The sequence below is a fragment of the Pituophis catenifer genome, unplaced genomic scaffold (genome assembly GCF_029215685.1).
Source record: "Pituophis catenifer annectens isolate HBS135680 unplaced genomic scaffold, rPitCat1.0.hap2 SCAF_7, whole genome shotgun sequence".
Taxonomy (NCBI): domain Eukaryota; kingdom Metazoa; phylum Chordata; class Lepidosauria; order Squamata; family Colubridae; genus Pituophis; species Pituophis catenifer.
This window is the reverse complement of record NW_027256887.1, coordinates 64464912-64481911: the sequence shown is the minus strand read 5'-3', so window position 1 is coordinate 64481911 and position 17000 is coordinate 64464912. Positions and strand designations below refer to the sequence as shown.

Genomic DNA, 17000 nt, shown 5'->3' with positions numbered 1-17000 from the left:
ACCCCTGACTAGAGTGCCTGGTGAACAGAATTCTATTATTGTCCAACTACTGGCTTTTTTAACCAAACAAAACAGGAGTAAAAGCTGCTACTAGACAACTTGGAAGATTATATGGGTATATCAAGGAAAGACTGTACATTGAGAAAAAGAAATCAAATGACTGGAATTAGGGGTCTTGTGTATCACTAATGCTTTTGAGGAATCCTGCATAAGAAAAATGTATTGGTTGGAAGAAGTGAGCTATTTCTGGATCATGTGTTTTTGTGGTAACTGTTTATCTTTTAACAATTTTTTTAATAAACTGAACATTTTGCAATTTGATTCCCTATGGCAGCATCCAGTTTGGTGACAATTTTGTAGTAGCACCTATTATAAAAATTCCTACTTTATTTACTGATCTAGCAAACTGAAGACTCATACTTTAGAATCAGGCTTTAAAATAGGTCTATTTTTGACCTATGTGTCTATGGTTTTAGGGGCCATGGTTTATTCCAAGAGCCAGATATAAAGCTAACATATAAACATTCTGAACAAAAACTCACTTTTATAAACTTAACTACAATTCAGTATCAGGTCACTGAAAAACCTCAAAACAGTTTTCTCAGAACAAAAATAGAAAAACCAAATTGCTGTCAAAAAACAGGCGTGCCAAAGCTTTAGTACTGCGATCCAGAATATCCAGGAAATCCTTTTTCTTATGTGGTAAAACAGGAATATCATATCCAGACAGCTCTAAATAGCAGCAATGAAATAACTTTTAACTCTTTGTTGCTATCTTATGGACAGCTGGGTATTTCAAGCTCATATATGATAGCTCTAAGTATAGGAATCAATGAGGGACAAAGAGCCATATTTAAGGGTGAGTGAGGTATTTTCAAAGATAAGGCCATTTGAGCAAGGAGTAGGGAATGATTAATTTTACAAAATAAATGTTTCCCACTTACGCGCATGCTCGAAGATGGCGGTGCTGGGTGAGCTCCCGATCTGATGATGGGGGCTATTTGGCCTTTTCGAGGGGTGTAGGGGCGCTAAATCCTCTTGCGACCCCGAGCCCCAGTGAGGAGAGCCCCTGCCCAACCTGGGGAGGATTTTTGCTCCCCTTGTGACATCATGGTTGGAGCGAGGGGCTAGCGGTTTGGGAGAGGCCCTGAAGGGTGCTTGGGACGCCGAGGACGCCGCGGAGCGCCGCAGGGTTGGTAGCGGCGGCGGCGGCGGCGGCGGCGACGCTGTGAGACCTTCCTGGGCGCTGTGGGACTGCCTGGAGCCCCGCGAGGTTGTGGCGGCGGTGAGGGCGCCGTAAACAACTGAGGGCGCCGAAGAACAGCTGAGGGCGCCGAGAAAGCATCGGCGGTGATGGCGGCGGCAGCAGCAGCAGCGGGAATGGCGGTAGCAGCGATGGTGGGAGCAGCTTGGCGTGGCCGCAAAGAGTCATCTAGCTGCGGTCCTTGTTTTTTCCATCATTTTTTCCATCGGAGAAGAGGGGCTGGAGGGGGACGGTGGCTCCGGCGGTGGTATGAACTGCCGTGGGGCGATGCCCCCCCCTCCTCCCCCTCCCCCCCCCACTCAAAGCAGCAGAACCAAGGCGGTGCTGGCGGTGGAGGCCAGTTGGCGGCGCTGGTTCCCCCCCCCATGCATCTGTTATGGTGCTGGGGTGGGGGGTGACACTGGCTCCGGTGCGACGTCTGCCACAGAATGCTGCAGTGGTGGCTTGCTGAGAGTGGAGAGGAGAAGCCGAAGTGAGGGGGCCTGGACTTACAGATCGGCAGAGGAGGAGATGTTACCCTCCTCTGGGGATATTGTTTCCCCCCCCCCTCCTTCCCCCTGCCTTCCCCCCCCCCTTTTTCATGGGGGGTGGGGCTTACGAACTACTATGCTCTGGACATCCTGGCCCCCCCCCCCCACTATGTTCCACTCATGCCCTCGCTGGTAGGAGAGACTGAACACCATTTGAAAGAACTGAGGGATTTTTGTATCCCAACGGGGAGGATAGAACATTGTTCCCGTTAACCCTTGTAACGGGACCGGCCATCGTGAGAGGATGGTTGGCTATTAGCCTCTGTTGGAGAAAAAGAACATTGGACCTTCTCCCTGTCGTGAGAGGACAGTGGAGTCCAGCTCTACAAATGGACATTTTTGTGATCTGTATGTTCAGTCACCCCTTTGGACTATGATAGACCCCCGGACTGGCCTTTTTCCCATCTTGGTTCGGTTGATGCTCCAAAAAGCCGACCTTCTTGCGCTGCGAGACTCCCCCCTCTCGCAGGCCTGGCCCTCCACATTATCGAGGGCCTATCTTGATGACGGGCTTTGGAACCCCGAGAGATGGCATGTAGCGAAGAGGGGGTTGAGGGGTTTTTTAGGAAAATTTTTTAAAAAAATTTTAAGGGGACCCGGGAGGGAGGGGGGGGGGTTGTAAAAGCGGACCTGGGGGGGTCCAGATAGCAACCGAGCGGGATGATGGGTCGATTAGTTGCAGCAGGAGGGTCGCGAAAGGAAATTCAACCGGGAAGCAGGGGGATGACAGGAAGGGCTGTGAAATTGAAATAATGAGTGGGAGGGGCAGGTATGACGGACGCAGGGGGCCATATCAAGTGTCGGGGGTGCGCATACGCTGTTTACGAGCGATTGCGCACTCCGGCCCCCGATGCGTGACTCGTGTCCTGGGTTGTGTAGAGTCTCAGGCCCTGGGTCCGCGGCTGATGTTGTGTAATGCCAGGTCGGTGGTTAATAAAGCCCCCCTCATTTGTGACCTTATTTCGGAGGGGGGTGCGGACCTGGCAGGTATCACGGAGACCTGGTTGGGCCAGGAGGGGGGGGGTCCCCCTCGTTGAGATGTGCCCGCCAGGTTTCCGTGCATTTCATCAGCCAAGGGCCCAGGGGAGGGGTGGGGGAGTGGCGGTGATTATTAGGGAAAGTCTTTGTCCGAGGGAGACCACTGTTCCTCAGATAGCCGGATGTGAGTCCCTCTGTGTAAAGTGGGGCCGTGGGGTGCAGATGGGCTTGCTGACTACGTACCTGGCTCCCTGCCACGTGGCAGCGACCCTGCCCGAGCTACTCGACGTCATTGCCGGGGTGGCGGTTGATACCCCCAGACTTATTGTCATGGGGGATTTCAACCTTCCATCCGCGGGTGAGGCGTCAGAGGTGGCTCGGGAGTTCATGGCTTCCATGACGGCCATGGACCTGACCCAGTTAGTTCAAGGCCCCACTCACATAGGGGGACACACTCTGGACCTGATTTTTGTCTCTGGTCAGTGGTTGAATGATCTTGGTAGAGGGGACCTAGATATTAAACCCTTGTCATGGACAGATCATTCGCTCCTCCAACTAGACTTTCCTACCGCCGCCCCCCGCCGCAGGGAGACGGAGCCAACTAGATGGTTCCGTCCCAGGCGCCTGATGGAACCCGAAAGGTTCCTGACGGAGCTTGGGCCGTGTCCTGAGACCCTAGCACACGACTCGACTGAAGAGCTGGTGGCCGCCTGGGAAAGGGCGGCCGCTGGAGCTTTGGACCGCGTCGTGCCTTTGCGGCCTCTGACCCGATGCCGATCTCAACTGGCTCCTTGGTTTTCTGAGGAGCTGAGAGAGATGAAGCGTCGGAAAAGACGCCTAGAGAGCATTTGGAGGACTAGCCAATCCGATTCCGACCGGACACAGGTGAGGTCTTATATCAAGACCTACCTAGTGGCGATAAAAGCGGCAAAGTCTAACCACTTTTCCGCTCTTATCGCATCTGCAGAGAACCGCCCAGCCGCCTTGTTCAGGGTGACCCACTCCCTCCTCCGGGGGGGAGTGCGGGAAGATCCCTTGCAGGGTCGTGCTGAGGATTTTGTGCAATTCCTGCACGATAAAGTCGCTCGGATTCGGGATGGCTTGGACTCCGACTGGATGAGTCCACGGGAGGAGACGAGGGCAGGTCTTGAGAATGTTATCTGGGAGGAGTTTGATCCTGTGACTCCCGAGGATGTGGACAGGGTTCTGGGTAAGATTAGTGCCGCCACGTGTTTATTGGACCCGTGTCCCTCCTGGTTGGTGCTGGCCTCCCGGGAGGTTACACGAGGCTGGCTCCAGGGGATTATAAGTGCTTCTCTGAGTGAGGGTGCCTTTCCTGCCGCCTTGAAAGAGGCGGTAGTGAGGCCCCTCCTCAAGAAGCCTTCCCTGGACCCGGCTGAATTAGCCAACTATCGTCCAGTCTCCAACCTTCGTTTTGTGGCGAAGGTTGTTGAGAGCGTGGTGGCACGACAACTTCCCCGGCACCTGGATGAAGCTATCTATCTAGACCCGTACCAGTCGGGCTTCAGGCAGGGGTACAGCACTGAAACGGCATTGGTCGCGTTGGTGGATGATCTCTGGAGGGCTCGGGACAGGGGCTGCTCCTCTGTCCTAGTCCTATTAGACCTCTCGGCGGCTTTTGATACCATCGACCATGGTATCATGCTGCAGCGGTTGAGGGGGTTAGGAATAGGGGGCACCGTTTTGCGGTGGTTCTCCTCCTTCCTCTCCGACCGCTCGCAGTTTGTGTTGGCAGGGGGACAGAGGTCGACCTCGAGGCATCTCGCATGGGGAGTGCCACAAGGGTCGGTCCTCTCGCCTCTCCTGTTCAACATTTATGTGAAGCCGCTGGGTGAGATCATCCGTGGTTTCGGGGTGAAGTGTCATCTGTACGCTGACGATACTCAGCTGTACATCTCCACCCCAGACCACCCCAACGATGCCCTTGATGTGATGTCCCGCTGCCTGGAGGCCGTGCGGGCCTGGATGGGGAGGAACAGGCTCAGACTCAACCCCTCCAAGACCGAGTGGCTGTGGCTTCCGGCGCCCCGATATGGTCAGCAGGTGCCATCGCTGACTATTGGGGGTGAATCTTTGCCCCCCACAGAGAGGGCTCGCAATCTGGGTGTCCTCCTGGATGCACGGCTGTCTTTAGAAGAGCATATGACGGCCGTGGCCAGGGGGGCCTTTTATCAGGTTCGCCTGATTCGCCAGTTGCAGCCCTTTCTGGATCGGGACGCCTTGCGCACGGTCACTCACGCCCTTGTCACCTCCCGGTTGGACTATTGTAATGCTCTCTACATGGGGCTCCCCTTGAAGAGCACTCGGAGGCTCCAACTGGTCCAGAATGCGGCCGCGCGGGTGGTTATGGGTGCAACCCGTTGTGCCCATGTGACACCCCTCCTGCGCGAGCTGCACTGGCTCCCAGTGGTCTTCCGGGTGCGATTCAAGGTGTTGGTTACCACCTTTAAAGCGCTCCGTGGCATAGGACCCGGGTACCTTCGAGACCGACTTCTGCCACCAATAGCCTCCCACCGACCAGTTCGCTCCCACAGAGAGGGTCTCCTCCGGGTGCCATCAGCCAAGTTATGTCGGCTGGCGACACCCAGGGGGAGGGCCTTCTCTGTGGGAGCTCCAGCCCTGTGGAATGAATTGCCCCCCGAAATACGAAAGATTTCCGACCTCCGGGTGTTTCGCTGCGCTCTGAAGACCCTGTTGTTCCGCCAGGCAGGGCTATTAACATAATGTTTTAAATTGGGGTATTTTAAATTTCTGGGATTTTAATTGGAGCCTAATTATTTAATGATTTTAAATTTTAATTGTTGTCGTGTTTTTTGTGTTTTTAAATAGGCTGTACACCGCCCTGAGTCCTTCGGGAGAAGGGCGGTATAGAAATAAAATTATTATTATTATTATTATTATTTTAAGTTTGTATTCTTTTCTTCATTTTTATCTATTCCAGAAGTCTGCAGAAATTAAGGAATCCTTTTTTATACAATGCCTAAATGTTTCATTTTGATTCAATCCTAAATTCCAATTATTTAAGATTTTTAAAATAATATTGTAACATGATCTTGTAGTAGCATTTTATAACTGACACATTAATCACCCAGACGTGCAACTCTGGTGGTATACAGTAAAAGAAAGTGAACTCACAAATGTAGTAGTAGATGGTTGCAGATTATTTATTTTGCAAATGCTACAATGCCAATTTAAACTTCTACTTATTCAGAACCTTCCTCTCTTTCAAAACCCGAGGCAATTTATAACATCAGACTTATGTTTGACTAATGTTATCGCTCTCACATTCTAACATTCATTCTCAAAATGCAACAAGAATATTAATGGTGAAACATTAATGTTCCTGTTGCATTAATACTTGTTGTACCATTACTGCAGTAAAATCACTCTATTCAAGCAATTCAGGTGATATTAATAAGCCCTAAAAATTTTATTGGGAGAAGGCAGTGGCAACAACAGTGAATGCAGGATATTATTCAGCCATGGGAATTGATAAAATTTAGGGACACATTGCTGCTATCCATCAAAGAGCATGATATCAAGTGGGCTAAAGAAAGCAAAGTCATAAAGTCTCAGATGGACTTCAAAATGTTTATTTTGTCAGCAATGTTGATTTTCGTCTGTTTTGCCTTTCCCGCTCATACACCCAAAGGTTGTCCTTCCCCTATTCATTGTCTTCTTTGATCCAGCAATTGAATCCCAACTCTTGCTTCTGATTGCAATCTGTTGCTATGGTGATGAGCAATATCACAAAATGAAACATTACCACTTCCATTCTTCTTAACATCTTAAAATCTATGTTTACAACAAAGAGCAGATCCATTACAGGAATGCAGCATTTGGCTAAAAGAAACAACAGTTTCCATCGGATGCCTTGAGTATTTCATGTAGTTATTATTTTGTAGCTATTATTTTGTAGTTCTTTTTCCACTTTAAGAAAATAATGGCCAAGAGATGTGAATTAATCCAGGACAAGTCCACAGCATAAAGGAAAACAGGAAAGAAGGGTCTTTTTAAGGCATTACTACTTCCTTGAGTAATCAGCAAATGGGAATCTAAAGACAGTCCATATCTTCCTATACATATATTAGGACTGTGCAGCAAGACAAAAAAAAATGTTTGGGAGCATCCTGTAGCATCTGCTTGAAAATTCTTAAAGTACCATATCTATGTCTTTTCTTGAAGCCATGCAACTCTGCCTCACAGTTGCAATTTAATTTCAGGAAAATCAAGGCAGAACATGTTTCATGGTACCTCTATGCACCCCCAAGTACTTTTTGTTTTCAAATCCAAAGTGTTGCACAGTCATACTAAATGTGCTGTCTTGTTGAGCTTTTGGAGTTAGGGTGGAGGTGGGGGAGAAAATTGCAAGTTGTTCTCCATGTTTTGAGACAGGTTATTTTTGTGCTATATCTCTCATTCACCTCTTAGTTACTCTGCTTTGGTTCCTTTTCTTACCTAAGATAATAAATAATGAATGAAGAGGATGACAGTATACTATGGACACAGTAGCACTATTTTAAGAAATATCCACTCATATCGTAAGAATAAGAGCCTGTTCATAGATTTTCCTATTTGCGAAGAAAGAAATCAGATTAATTCTTTCATGAAAACCTAGTACCACAGAGTGAGATCTATCCCAAGCTATTATGGGATTGATTTTCCCTTCTTAGTAGGGGGAGAAAAGACCTTCATCTTCCCAGATTTTTCTTCATGGACTACCATAGGACTGATATAATATTCAGAAACGATCTTTATAGAGTCAGTTTCAATTTTTCATGGTTATTCATGTCTTAGAAATGGTTTAGTTTCTGCATCAGTATAGCCTTTTCAACTATATAGAGTTATTAATACTTTTAGCACATTTTGTAACATAATCTATTCAACTTTACTTACTGTTCATATTTAATATTCAATATTTGTTTGCATTTACTTGTGAATGTTTTCCTAAATTTTTATGAGAGATGTGAAATACATAGGATAGTTGTATTCTATTTTTGTATATTCAGGAAGTGCAGTACTTTTTCTTTTAATTGCAATCTGAATTATGCAGTGAATCTAGTTTTGCACAACAAAATATTACCTTAATGCCAATAAAATCTAGACTTGGGAACACTGCTATACTTCTAGTCCAACTTCCTACTCTGTTAGACCATATTCTTAAGCTTATGCCGATCTCTCTGCCTTCAATAATTTCAGAAGATCTTACAAGCAGAAATCTTCTTAATTTTTCCACAAAGCAGTTTCAACTATTTCCTCTAGGAAACAATCCATGAACAGTATCACTCTTGGGAGATCTCAAATTGTTAACTTCTGACCTGGAAAAAGCTTTCAAAAGCTTCACCAGCCTACTCATAATTCAAACCAGTTGAAAGATATTGAAAAGTTCAGGTGCCATGAGGCAATTTTTGGATTAAATCATTAAATCGACACAATCTGTTGAAGATGAAAATACTGATTTTTCTCTTCCACTAGGGCAGATATCTTAGCTAACAATCTTTAACAAAAATTATGATCTCTGAAACTTAGAAACATAGAATGTTCAAAAAATATTTTAAGTATATTTGCTGGCAGTGAGGAGAAAAAACAGTCACGAGAAATCTACCTTTTTTTTCTTCCAAAAGCCACTCATTAGAATGTGCATATGCACACGCACTCCATGCAGAGATACTCATAGAACTAGTCTATAGACACGCATCATGCCAGTGTATTTAATATCAAAATCAAGATTTTACAGAATGGAAATATCAAGTGTACTAGAAAATTATAATGGTTTGCAAGATTAATTCTGAGAAAGAGGCTTGGAATTGGAACATCCAGTCTATGCAGGAGCAGTTTCTTTTCAATATTTTTCAGCATCTTGCACCCACAGCTAGTATACCGGGTGGGGCTGGAAATCCTGGAAAAAATTGGGTCCATACTGTTGGCCAAATCACCACTGATACCAGATACCCTGTACTATTTTAGAAGGACATCTATATTGCTGCTTAGAATGCCTTACTTAGTGCACGTAAGAAATTGTATAAGGCAGATCAAATGTGATTACTAAGTTTAGATAATAAGCAATCGTGTATTTATTGTAAAAAAAAAAAAACAACCTACAGCCTTTCATTCAGCTCACCTAAAAAAAGCCAATGTGAATTGTGAATAAAATAGTTCTAGCAGCAAAAAGTGTGATACAGGTGGAAGTGAAAAGCTGCTATAAATCACACAATGGAGCAACACACACACATTCTTGGTGCAGATCGTGCAGTCAAACGTGCAGCTCACCTACGAAGTACCAAGGGATGAATTCTGACATAATCCGCCAAGAGAAGGGGAAACAGTAAGTGAGACAATATTTCACAGACTCTTATTGGCACAAAAGATACACATTGTCACAGAATTTATATGACTATTCATAAAAATAAAGAGTCTAGCAATGAAATATCTTTACTGAAAGACAAATAAAAAACCCATAATTGTAACTGGTGACTTCTACATGAAGTAGTTCACTAACTGTACAATGATAGCAAAATGAAGACAAAGCTTCTATTGCTCAATCTATAGATAAATATTCTTTCTAATTCTTTCAGGCTTGGAATAATTTACATAGGTTGCAAATTCAGATAAGGAACATCACAAAGAATCAGTGAACACTCCAATTGGTAATAAAGGATCAAGTTGTGTAAAAGTATCTCAGGTAAAGAAGTCAAATTATGTTTTCAATTCAAGTAGGTGAGCAATATCTTAACTGAATAACAGAACTTACTTGATCTTTTTTGCTCTTGTGTGATGAAGCAACATGAGCCAAATACTGAATGACCTTTTTAGTATTTTCAGTCTTACCAGCACCTGATTCACCTCTGGAAGAGAGAGAGAAAGAGAGAGAAAACCCTAGTTAAGACATATTGCATACATGAAAGCTCACACTCAAATCCAACAGGTCTAGTTTTTAAAAATAGGACTCTAGTTTTCCCAACCTGGTATCTATGATGGATAACAACTTTCAACTAAGGCTTTTGGAGAAAACTTCTTAAATATTTTGCTAATATGAACATCACCAACAAAATTTTGGTTTCTAGCTTCCCAAACCATTTTTAAAGAAATTAATGCTTTGACCAATAAAAAGCCTTAAACACCTTCTCCCGAACTTTATCTGTCTTTATTTCCATTGAACATAAACAGATATATGACTCCATGCATACATACTTTTTGAAATATTAGTTAAAGCAAAGACATTATGGCTTTTTTGGTAAATGCTTCTGCTGGCCAACTATGCTTTAATCATTTTTCTCCATTTTAAACAACCAATCACTTAAATACTTACGTGCAGAGAATGGATTGGTCCTCTCGATCTGAAATTAAAGAAAGGAAAGAGGTGACTGAAACAAAATCTCTTCTTTTGCTGTTATCTCTCCACACACACAACTTGACAATGTTCATGCATCTACCCGCAAAGTCTACAGCTAAGTTTTTATGTTTTTTCCTGGTGAAATTTAAAGGTGAAACAGAAAGGCTATGAGTTAAAAACTGAATGGATTATAGAATCGTATGATGTTATAATATTCATGTAAAATTCATTTAAAAGTATAACTTTTTTGCCACCTTGCATTCTCTGTAGAATTCCTGGTACTGAGGGGAGGGGGGGGGCCTCTATCCCTTTTTTGTTTTTGCATCTCTCTCACAACTAAACTTCATATGGCATCATGCAATACAGATAGTCCTTGAATTATGACTGTAATGGAGACTGCCCATTACAGTCATAAATTGTGATGGTTGTAATCATGTAACCAGACCTGATTTTATAACCTTTTTTGCAGTGATCATTAAGCAAATGCCATGCTAAGTGAACTCATTGTTCACTATGGGACACTTTTGTAGAAAACCAGAAGTAAACACTGATTTTCAGCAAAAACGTAAATTGCAGTTCCATGATACAGGATGCTGAAAAGATCCATAAATCGGGTCAGCTGCCAAGTGCCCGAAATGCAGTCATCTAACCAAGGGAAACGGGGCAGCGGTCAGAACTTTGGAACTGAGTCGTAAGTACCTTTCTGGGTTGTCCATTGTAACTTCAAATGGTCGCTAAGCGACCAGCCGTAAGTTGAGGACTATCTGTACCGATTACAAAGCCAAGTTTCAATCCAGAGCTCTTAGATAATCTGGCTGAACTTTTTTATAGCAAAATAAAAAGTAAAGACATCAAATCAAGCTTGACTCGTCCATGCAATCTTACTTCACAGCAACATAGAGCTGCTTTCTTTATACGTGTGCAGGTGTGTGTTTACCTCTAACTTTAGCATATTGTTTCCTGATCACCTTTCACTCAAACATTAATCAGCCTTAACCTTGCTTAGCTTTTCTGAGATCAGCCAAAGTCAGCCAGGTGACTGATAAAAATATTAACCAGGCTCATTCCTGATCATTTTCCAAGTTCAAACATGTTTACCCATTTGCTAAAATCCAGCAAAATATTATTTAGTCATTGCTAAAAGATAAAGTTTCATAATTTGTAATTTGGCATCTCAACATATTTGCATGTGCAAATTAACCCTAAAGTATGTACTCAGCTTGTTTGATATTTTGAATATCAAACCTAAGAGTTCTCAAGAGTTCAAGTTGAAGCAGGATCTCTATGATCACATACACGATAAGATATAGATTCTATAGATGATAACTACAGAACTCTTTATGTAGAATTTCTCTATCATATATAGATCTTATTCATTCTATACAAAATTATTCTATACAGATCATACTTATTCTTCTATATATTAAGCAGAAGGATTTTCTATGACTGGACAGTTAAATGGAAAATCAGACCACCTACGAATAATTCATCTGTATTTAGTAGCACAGAAACCTAGCTGAATCCAGGGTGGATTTGATTTAAATCGAGTTGATTTAAATCACAATTTAAATCATGATTTAAATCACTAAGGAGCCTTGGTAGTACAGTGGTCTAAAGCACCCTGTTATTAAGACCAGCTGCCTGCAATTACTGCAGGTTCGAATCTCGCCAGGCTCAAGGTTGACTCAGCCTTCCATCCTTTCTAAGGTAGGTAAATTGAGGACCCAGTTGTGGGGGCAATAAGCTGACTTTGTATAAATATACAAAAGTATGAAGGCTATTGCTTAGCACATTGTAAGCCGCCCTGAGTCTCCGGAGAAGGGCGGCATATAAATAAATAATAATTAAAAAAAAGTAGTAAAAAGCCTTGATTTAAATCAACTCGATTTAAATCATAATTTTTAAAGAACAACTGTCATCTCTGCTACTCCTTTGACCCACTGTTGACTCACCAATAGTCCCAGTGTTGCAGAATATACAGCCTCATGCTACATAACTAAGCTCCATTTCATGCTGAATAAACTAAATTATTTATGTATCTTAAATAGAAAACTATCTTACGATAGACTTTTACCCCAAAAGTTTTTTATTATAATAAATTCAATAAAAATAAAAAAAAATCTGATTTAAATAAAAAAAATCCGATTTAAATTAAAAAAAACTGATTTTTTTTTTTTTTTTTTAAAAATCATTGATTTTTATCCACCCTGGCTGAATCTATATTTTACAAGCCGTTCCAGAAAAATTACTAGGAAACTATTCTGAGTTATTTTTTTTCAAGCTGCAGGAGTTTAAATATGTTTTTTCAACATTACAGTTAAATCCTGCTTCTATAGTAGAGGTAAAACGAAGCTGCACAGTAATTTTATATTTATAGTTTCATTGTACACCAATATCTTCAGCAATGTCTACTGAAAATTGTAACAGCCCCCATACATACAATTGTAGGAGATGATATACTACATGGACAAAACTTTTTTTATTTCAGCACAAGGAAGAAACAATGGCTCACCAGCTGATTAATTAGCTATTGATTGGGGAGGATTACAATTTTCATTTTTTCATGCCACAAGGCTACTTAGAGGCCAGTCAGAAAAATCCACATGACTTCCAAGTATGGGCTGTTTCTTCCAGCAATTCATTCTTCACCTCATACCCTCCCCTCTGATCTTCAACTTTTATTAGTTGCTTGCTCCATACACTCTAAAGAATGTACCTGCATGTATGGGCAGATCACATGGCTGAATGCAGACACTACCATAAAAGGAAACATCCTTTTTGGAATCCAGGAAAAAGAATTTACTCAGCCCTTGTAGAGCATACATCATTAGGATAGCTGGGATTCTTTTGCATACTGACAATTGACAACTGTGGTGCAGTCTCTTATTTCCTGTTGTTCAGTATTAAGAGATGCTTTTTCCTGCACCCCCCCCCCCCACAATAGAAATGCATTCTCACACAGCTGGCATATAATGATCTTAGCCAGTTACTGAACATTCCAGAATATACATTCGTTTCTAAATCCAGACACTATTCTGTTCATACCAGCATCAAAGACACCCAAATAGTTTGGCTAACTGATAATGCAACAGACTCTGCTCCTTCTCTGCATTTGGAATAAGACCAGGACACTGCAAAAAATTTTCAGTTTGGATTGTGTGTGTGTGTGTGTGTGTGTGTGTGTGTGTGTGTGTGTGTGTGTGTTTGAGTGGGTGAGGGAGATTGCTGTATTTTTGTGGAGAAGGAAGAGAAAAACATACATCCAAATCATCACAATAAGAATATTTACAGAATGTAACTGAATTGAATGTACAACAGCTTTACTAGGGAGGAATGCTGCTCCCTTGTGACTGCTTCTTGAAAGAAAGGACACATTACTCTGGCTGTAAAAGAAATTTCATATTTCAGCACACAAGTTAATACCCAATAACTGTAAGGCTACTAATTCCCTTTGCAGCATTAAGTAACATGCGTACTTTCCGGCTTACAGAAATTCAAGGAGTAATACAGGTTTTCAAAGTACACAAGTCATCTTATTCTAGGCTATAGAGAGACTTGTAGGCTCACTTGCCAAAGCTCATCTTATTAAATAGATAATTAAGGAACAACTGTACAAATTACTGCATCACGCAACCTTAATTGCACTTTTACTGGTGGAGTCCGAACAGTTGAATATATAAGTGCTGTAAAAGTCATGCATCATAAAGACCCAACAGTTTCATTGCTATCATTTTAAATGAATGTGATTGAGTTACTCTCACATTGTAAACGTTTGCAGTTGAAAGAGCTTATTTAAACCATAAAAGAAGAGTGGAGGTGGGGAATGAAAGCAATATGTAGTTGGGTGCTTCACAAGCCAATTAACAAACATCCTTATCACCCACTTCCTCTGCATGAGCAACTCTTGAGTTGACTCTGTTTAGCTCCATAAAAGGAGAATATAGCATTCAGAGAATGGTGACATCATCTCTCCAGCCAAGAGGAAGTGGAACAACAAACAAGGCAAAAGTTTTTATTCTTTGCTTATGGCCGATTCATCAACACTGATATTCTTACTACTGAACCCTCATGCAGGCATACACAGACGAACATCTACAAAATTGTCTATGTTTGTCATGTGGAATTCCTGTCGGCACTGAAAGGGTGGAACATCATAGGATCAAAACAGAGGAAGACAAAAACTTTCTGGAGTATTTCCTTTTTTTTTTAACAATTTTGAAAAAGAGAAATGAAATAGCAAAGCAATTGTCACTTCTCTGATATTTCTTATATGGGGTGATTTTGATGGGGCTGGTAAAATAAGCAGAGATCAAGGAGATGTGAAGGATAATGCTTCAAGGACTACTTTAGCTGATTTGTCTATACTTGAGAACGCTGCTACGGCTAACAAGTTGTATAATTTATAGTGGGGCTTGCAAAGGTTTACCCAGCTAATGCATACCATTTCAAAATTAGTATTAAGCTATAAGCATAATTCAGGCAAGCACCGAGTAATAGAAGGTCAGTGTTTGTTCTTGTCAGTCCTCATTAATAATACATGAAACTTCCAAACAGATGGAAATTTTACAGAGTATAATCTCAGTATTTCTGGATGTCACTAAACTGAAGCATACTATGCTAACTATGAACAGATAATTTGGAAAAAGGCCAAGCTAAATCATTTTTAACACAGCAGCTCATTCAGTTTCCCATTAATTGTTCTAAAGCTGTACTCGCATGAAATAAATTATTTAAAAGCCACTATCATTCCTCTTTGAATGTGTCACAGCTCTGTTATATTTTGTGGTTTCATTAGACAAAGAACACAGCTGTTAATCATGAAGACCTATGACAACTAAAATGCATTTCATGCGCGTTGAAAGGCCATCTATAGTTTAGTCTTGATCAGCACTCAGACAAAATAGATTTAAAACTGTAAAAGTTTTTTTTTCTTATTGTATGTCTCACTGTCTGGCACATGCAATGTGCTAAGACTCTTCAAGATTTTTTCCTTAAAAAAGAACTATTCTAGATGTAAAGTAAAAAAATTGGATGGACAGAATCCCACTGTAAATTCCCCAAGGCAGAATAATAAATATCAGACACCCCTTGGATCTATGCAATTTTCCTATTCTCCCTTGTAAAATCCTAGAAAGAACAAATAAATCCATCCAGTTATTGGTTTGGGGGTAGGAGTAGGGCAGTCACTGTCAGTACAAATACAGTTGGCAGACGTGTATAGATCAGAGTCTCTTTTTTAAAAAAATCAGACTACAGAACCTCTTTAAAAAAATTAGAAAATTGGCTACATTTGAGTGAATTTTTTTTTCTGTTTGCTCTTAAGTCTCTCACAAAACCCCATCAATTTCTCATAGGTTGTTAAGGTTTCACACTTTCCATTTGAAAAAGCTTGTTTTAGATGACCAAGATGCACCGAGTAATAGCTAAAGTACCTTCAGTGTAATACTTTCAGAAAACAGATGTATAAACTACATAAACTTAAAGCAGAAGAGCTGTTGTGATTTTAATTTTCTTTTGAAATTATAGTTATATTGTCATAATACACTCAGTCTAACTATATAGAAATTGACATTATTTTATAAAAGAAATATCAGTGAAGAAACACAAAAGTCATGGATTTTGACAGTTATAAAATGAATTTGTTTTTAAAAAAAAGTCCTTAGACAAAGGCTATTGCTGCAACTTGTGGTAATACCAACAGTTCAGCAAAATCAGAATTGGGACACTGCAATCTTGCTTGCACAAAATTTTATGCCCCACCCCTACCAGTTACAGTTTGGCTCTGAGGCAGAAAGTTTCTTCTTTGCAGAATCACCCAGATTATGGAAAGAGATGCTGACTTTAGAAAACGCTGAGTGTAACTTCGATTTTAACTGAGGTGAGATAGGCGCCAAGTAAACCAAATAGACAAATAAACCAAGGGGTCTCAGATTCTGCTACAGTGCCTGCCAATTAAGAAGCCCTAAACCAAATGCTGAATTTAATCTATGTATTTAACATGCAAAACTTTATTCTCTGATAGAACGTTTTCTTCCAAAGTGCTGACCATTTAACAGTCAATTTTTTCTGCTCCATTAACTGAGGGAAATAAGAGCATCTTTTGCTGACAGTGTGTCAGTCATTTGCTTGTCTTTTTAAAAATAAAATAAAAAATAGAAGCATGCTGAAAACCATGAAAGTTTTCCTGCTTGTCAGGCTCTGAATGGAATCTAGAGCACAAAAGCTAATCCTCAATGCCCTGAGTTCTTGCAGAGTTGCTGGCATTTCAACACAGATTCCTCCCATACCAGTGGCCACTGCGTGAAATTTCTCCATGGTTTAAGTAAATTCAAAGGAAAAGAAGAATGCTGCTTTCCAGGGACCAGAAGGTTGATTAAAATAAAGAACTAAAGTTTATAGCAGAAGCTACAACATGCTGTTTCCACGCATTTGTTGACGTTTTACAGGCCCAAGTCTCTGAGCAAATTATTTAGTTAACTGAGCATAAAAATGGTTCATGTGCACAAATATTTTTTTTATTTTAAGGTACATTACCTTGCATCATACTTCTGTAGGCTGTATCTGTGATAGCATAGATATGTGGGGGCATCTCATGCCTTTTTTTGCCTTTGTACATTTCCACAATCTCTTCTGAGTAGATTGGCAAATTCTTGTAGGGATTTATGACAACACAGAACAGGCCTGAGTAGGTCTACAAAATGAATTGCATGAAGATTTATTTAATAATTTATTTGCACACTTCTAAGACTGCCCAACTCTAAAACTCTGGGCATTATACAATAAATACAATCATAAAATAAAATTGTAAAATCCAAACCCTGGAAGAAAAGAAACACTGGGAAACAAACACACAGGACCTGCCACCCCCTGTAAC

The 17000-nt window shown here is 41.5% G+C and overlaps 1 protein-coding gene across 2 annotated transcripts in view; it reads right to left on the bottom strand.

Annotated features, from left to right (window-relative positions):
- The window catches only part of MYH9 (myosin heavy chain 9), an 84143-nt gene that overhangs the window by 40916 nt on the left and 26227 nt on the right, over positions 1-17000 (bottom strand). For both annotated transcript variants that reach the window (XM_070947350.1, XM_070947351.1), the window contains exons 3-5: positions 16661-16817; positions 10103-10130; positions 9545-9638 (exon numbers count right to left, since the gene is read on the bottom strand). In XM_070947350.1, coding sequence (XP_070803451.1) covers positions 9545-9638; positions 10103-10130; positions 16661-16817 — 279 coding nt within the window. The remainder of the gene's footprint in view (positions 1-9544; positions 9639-10102; positions 10131-16660; positions 16818-17000) is intronic.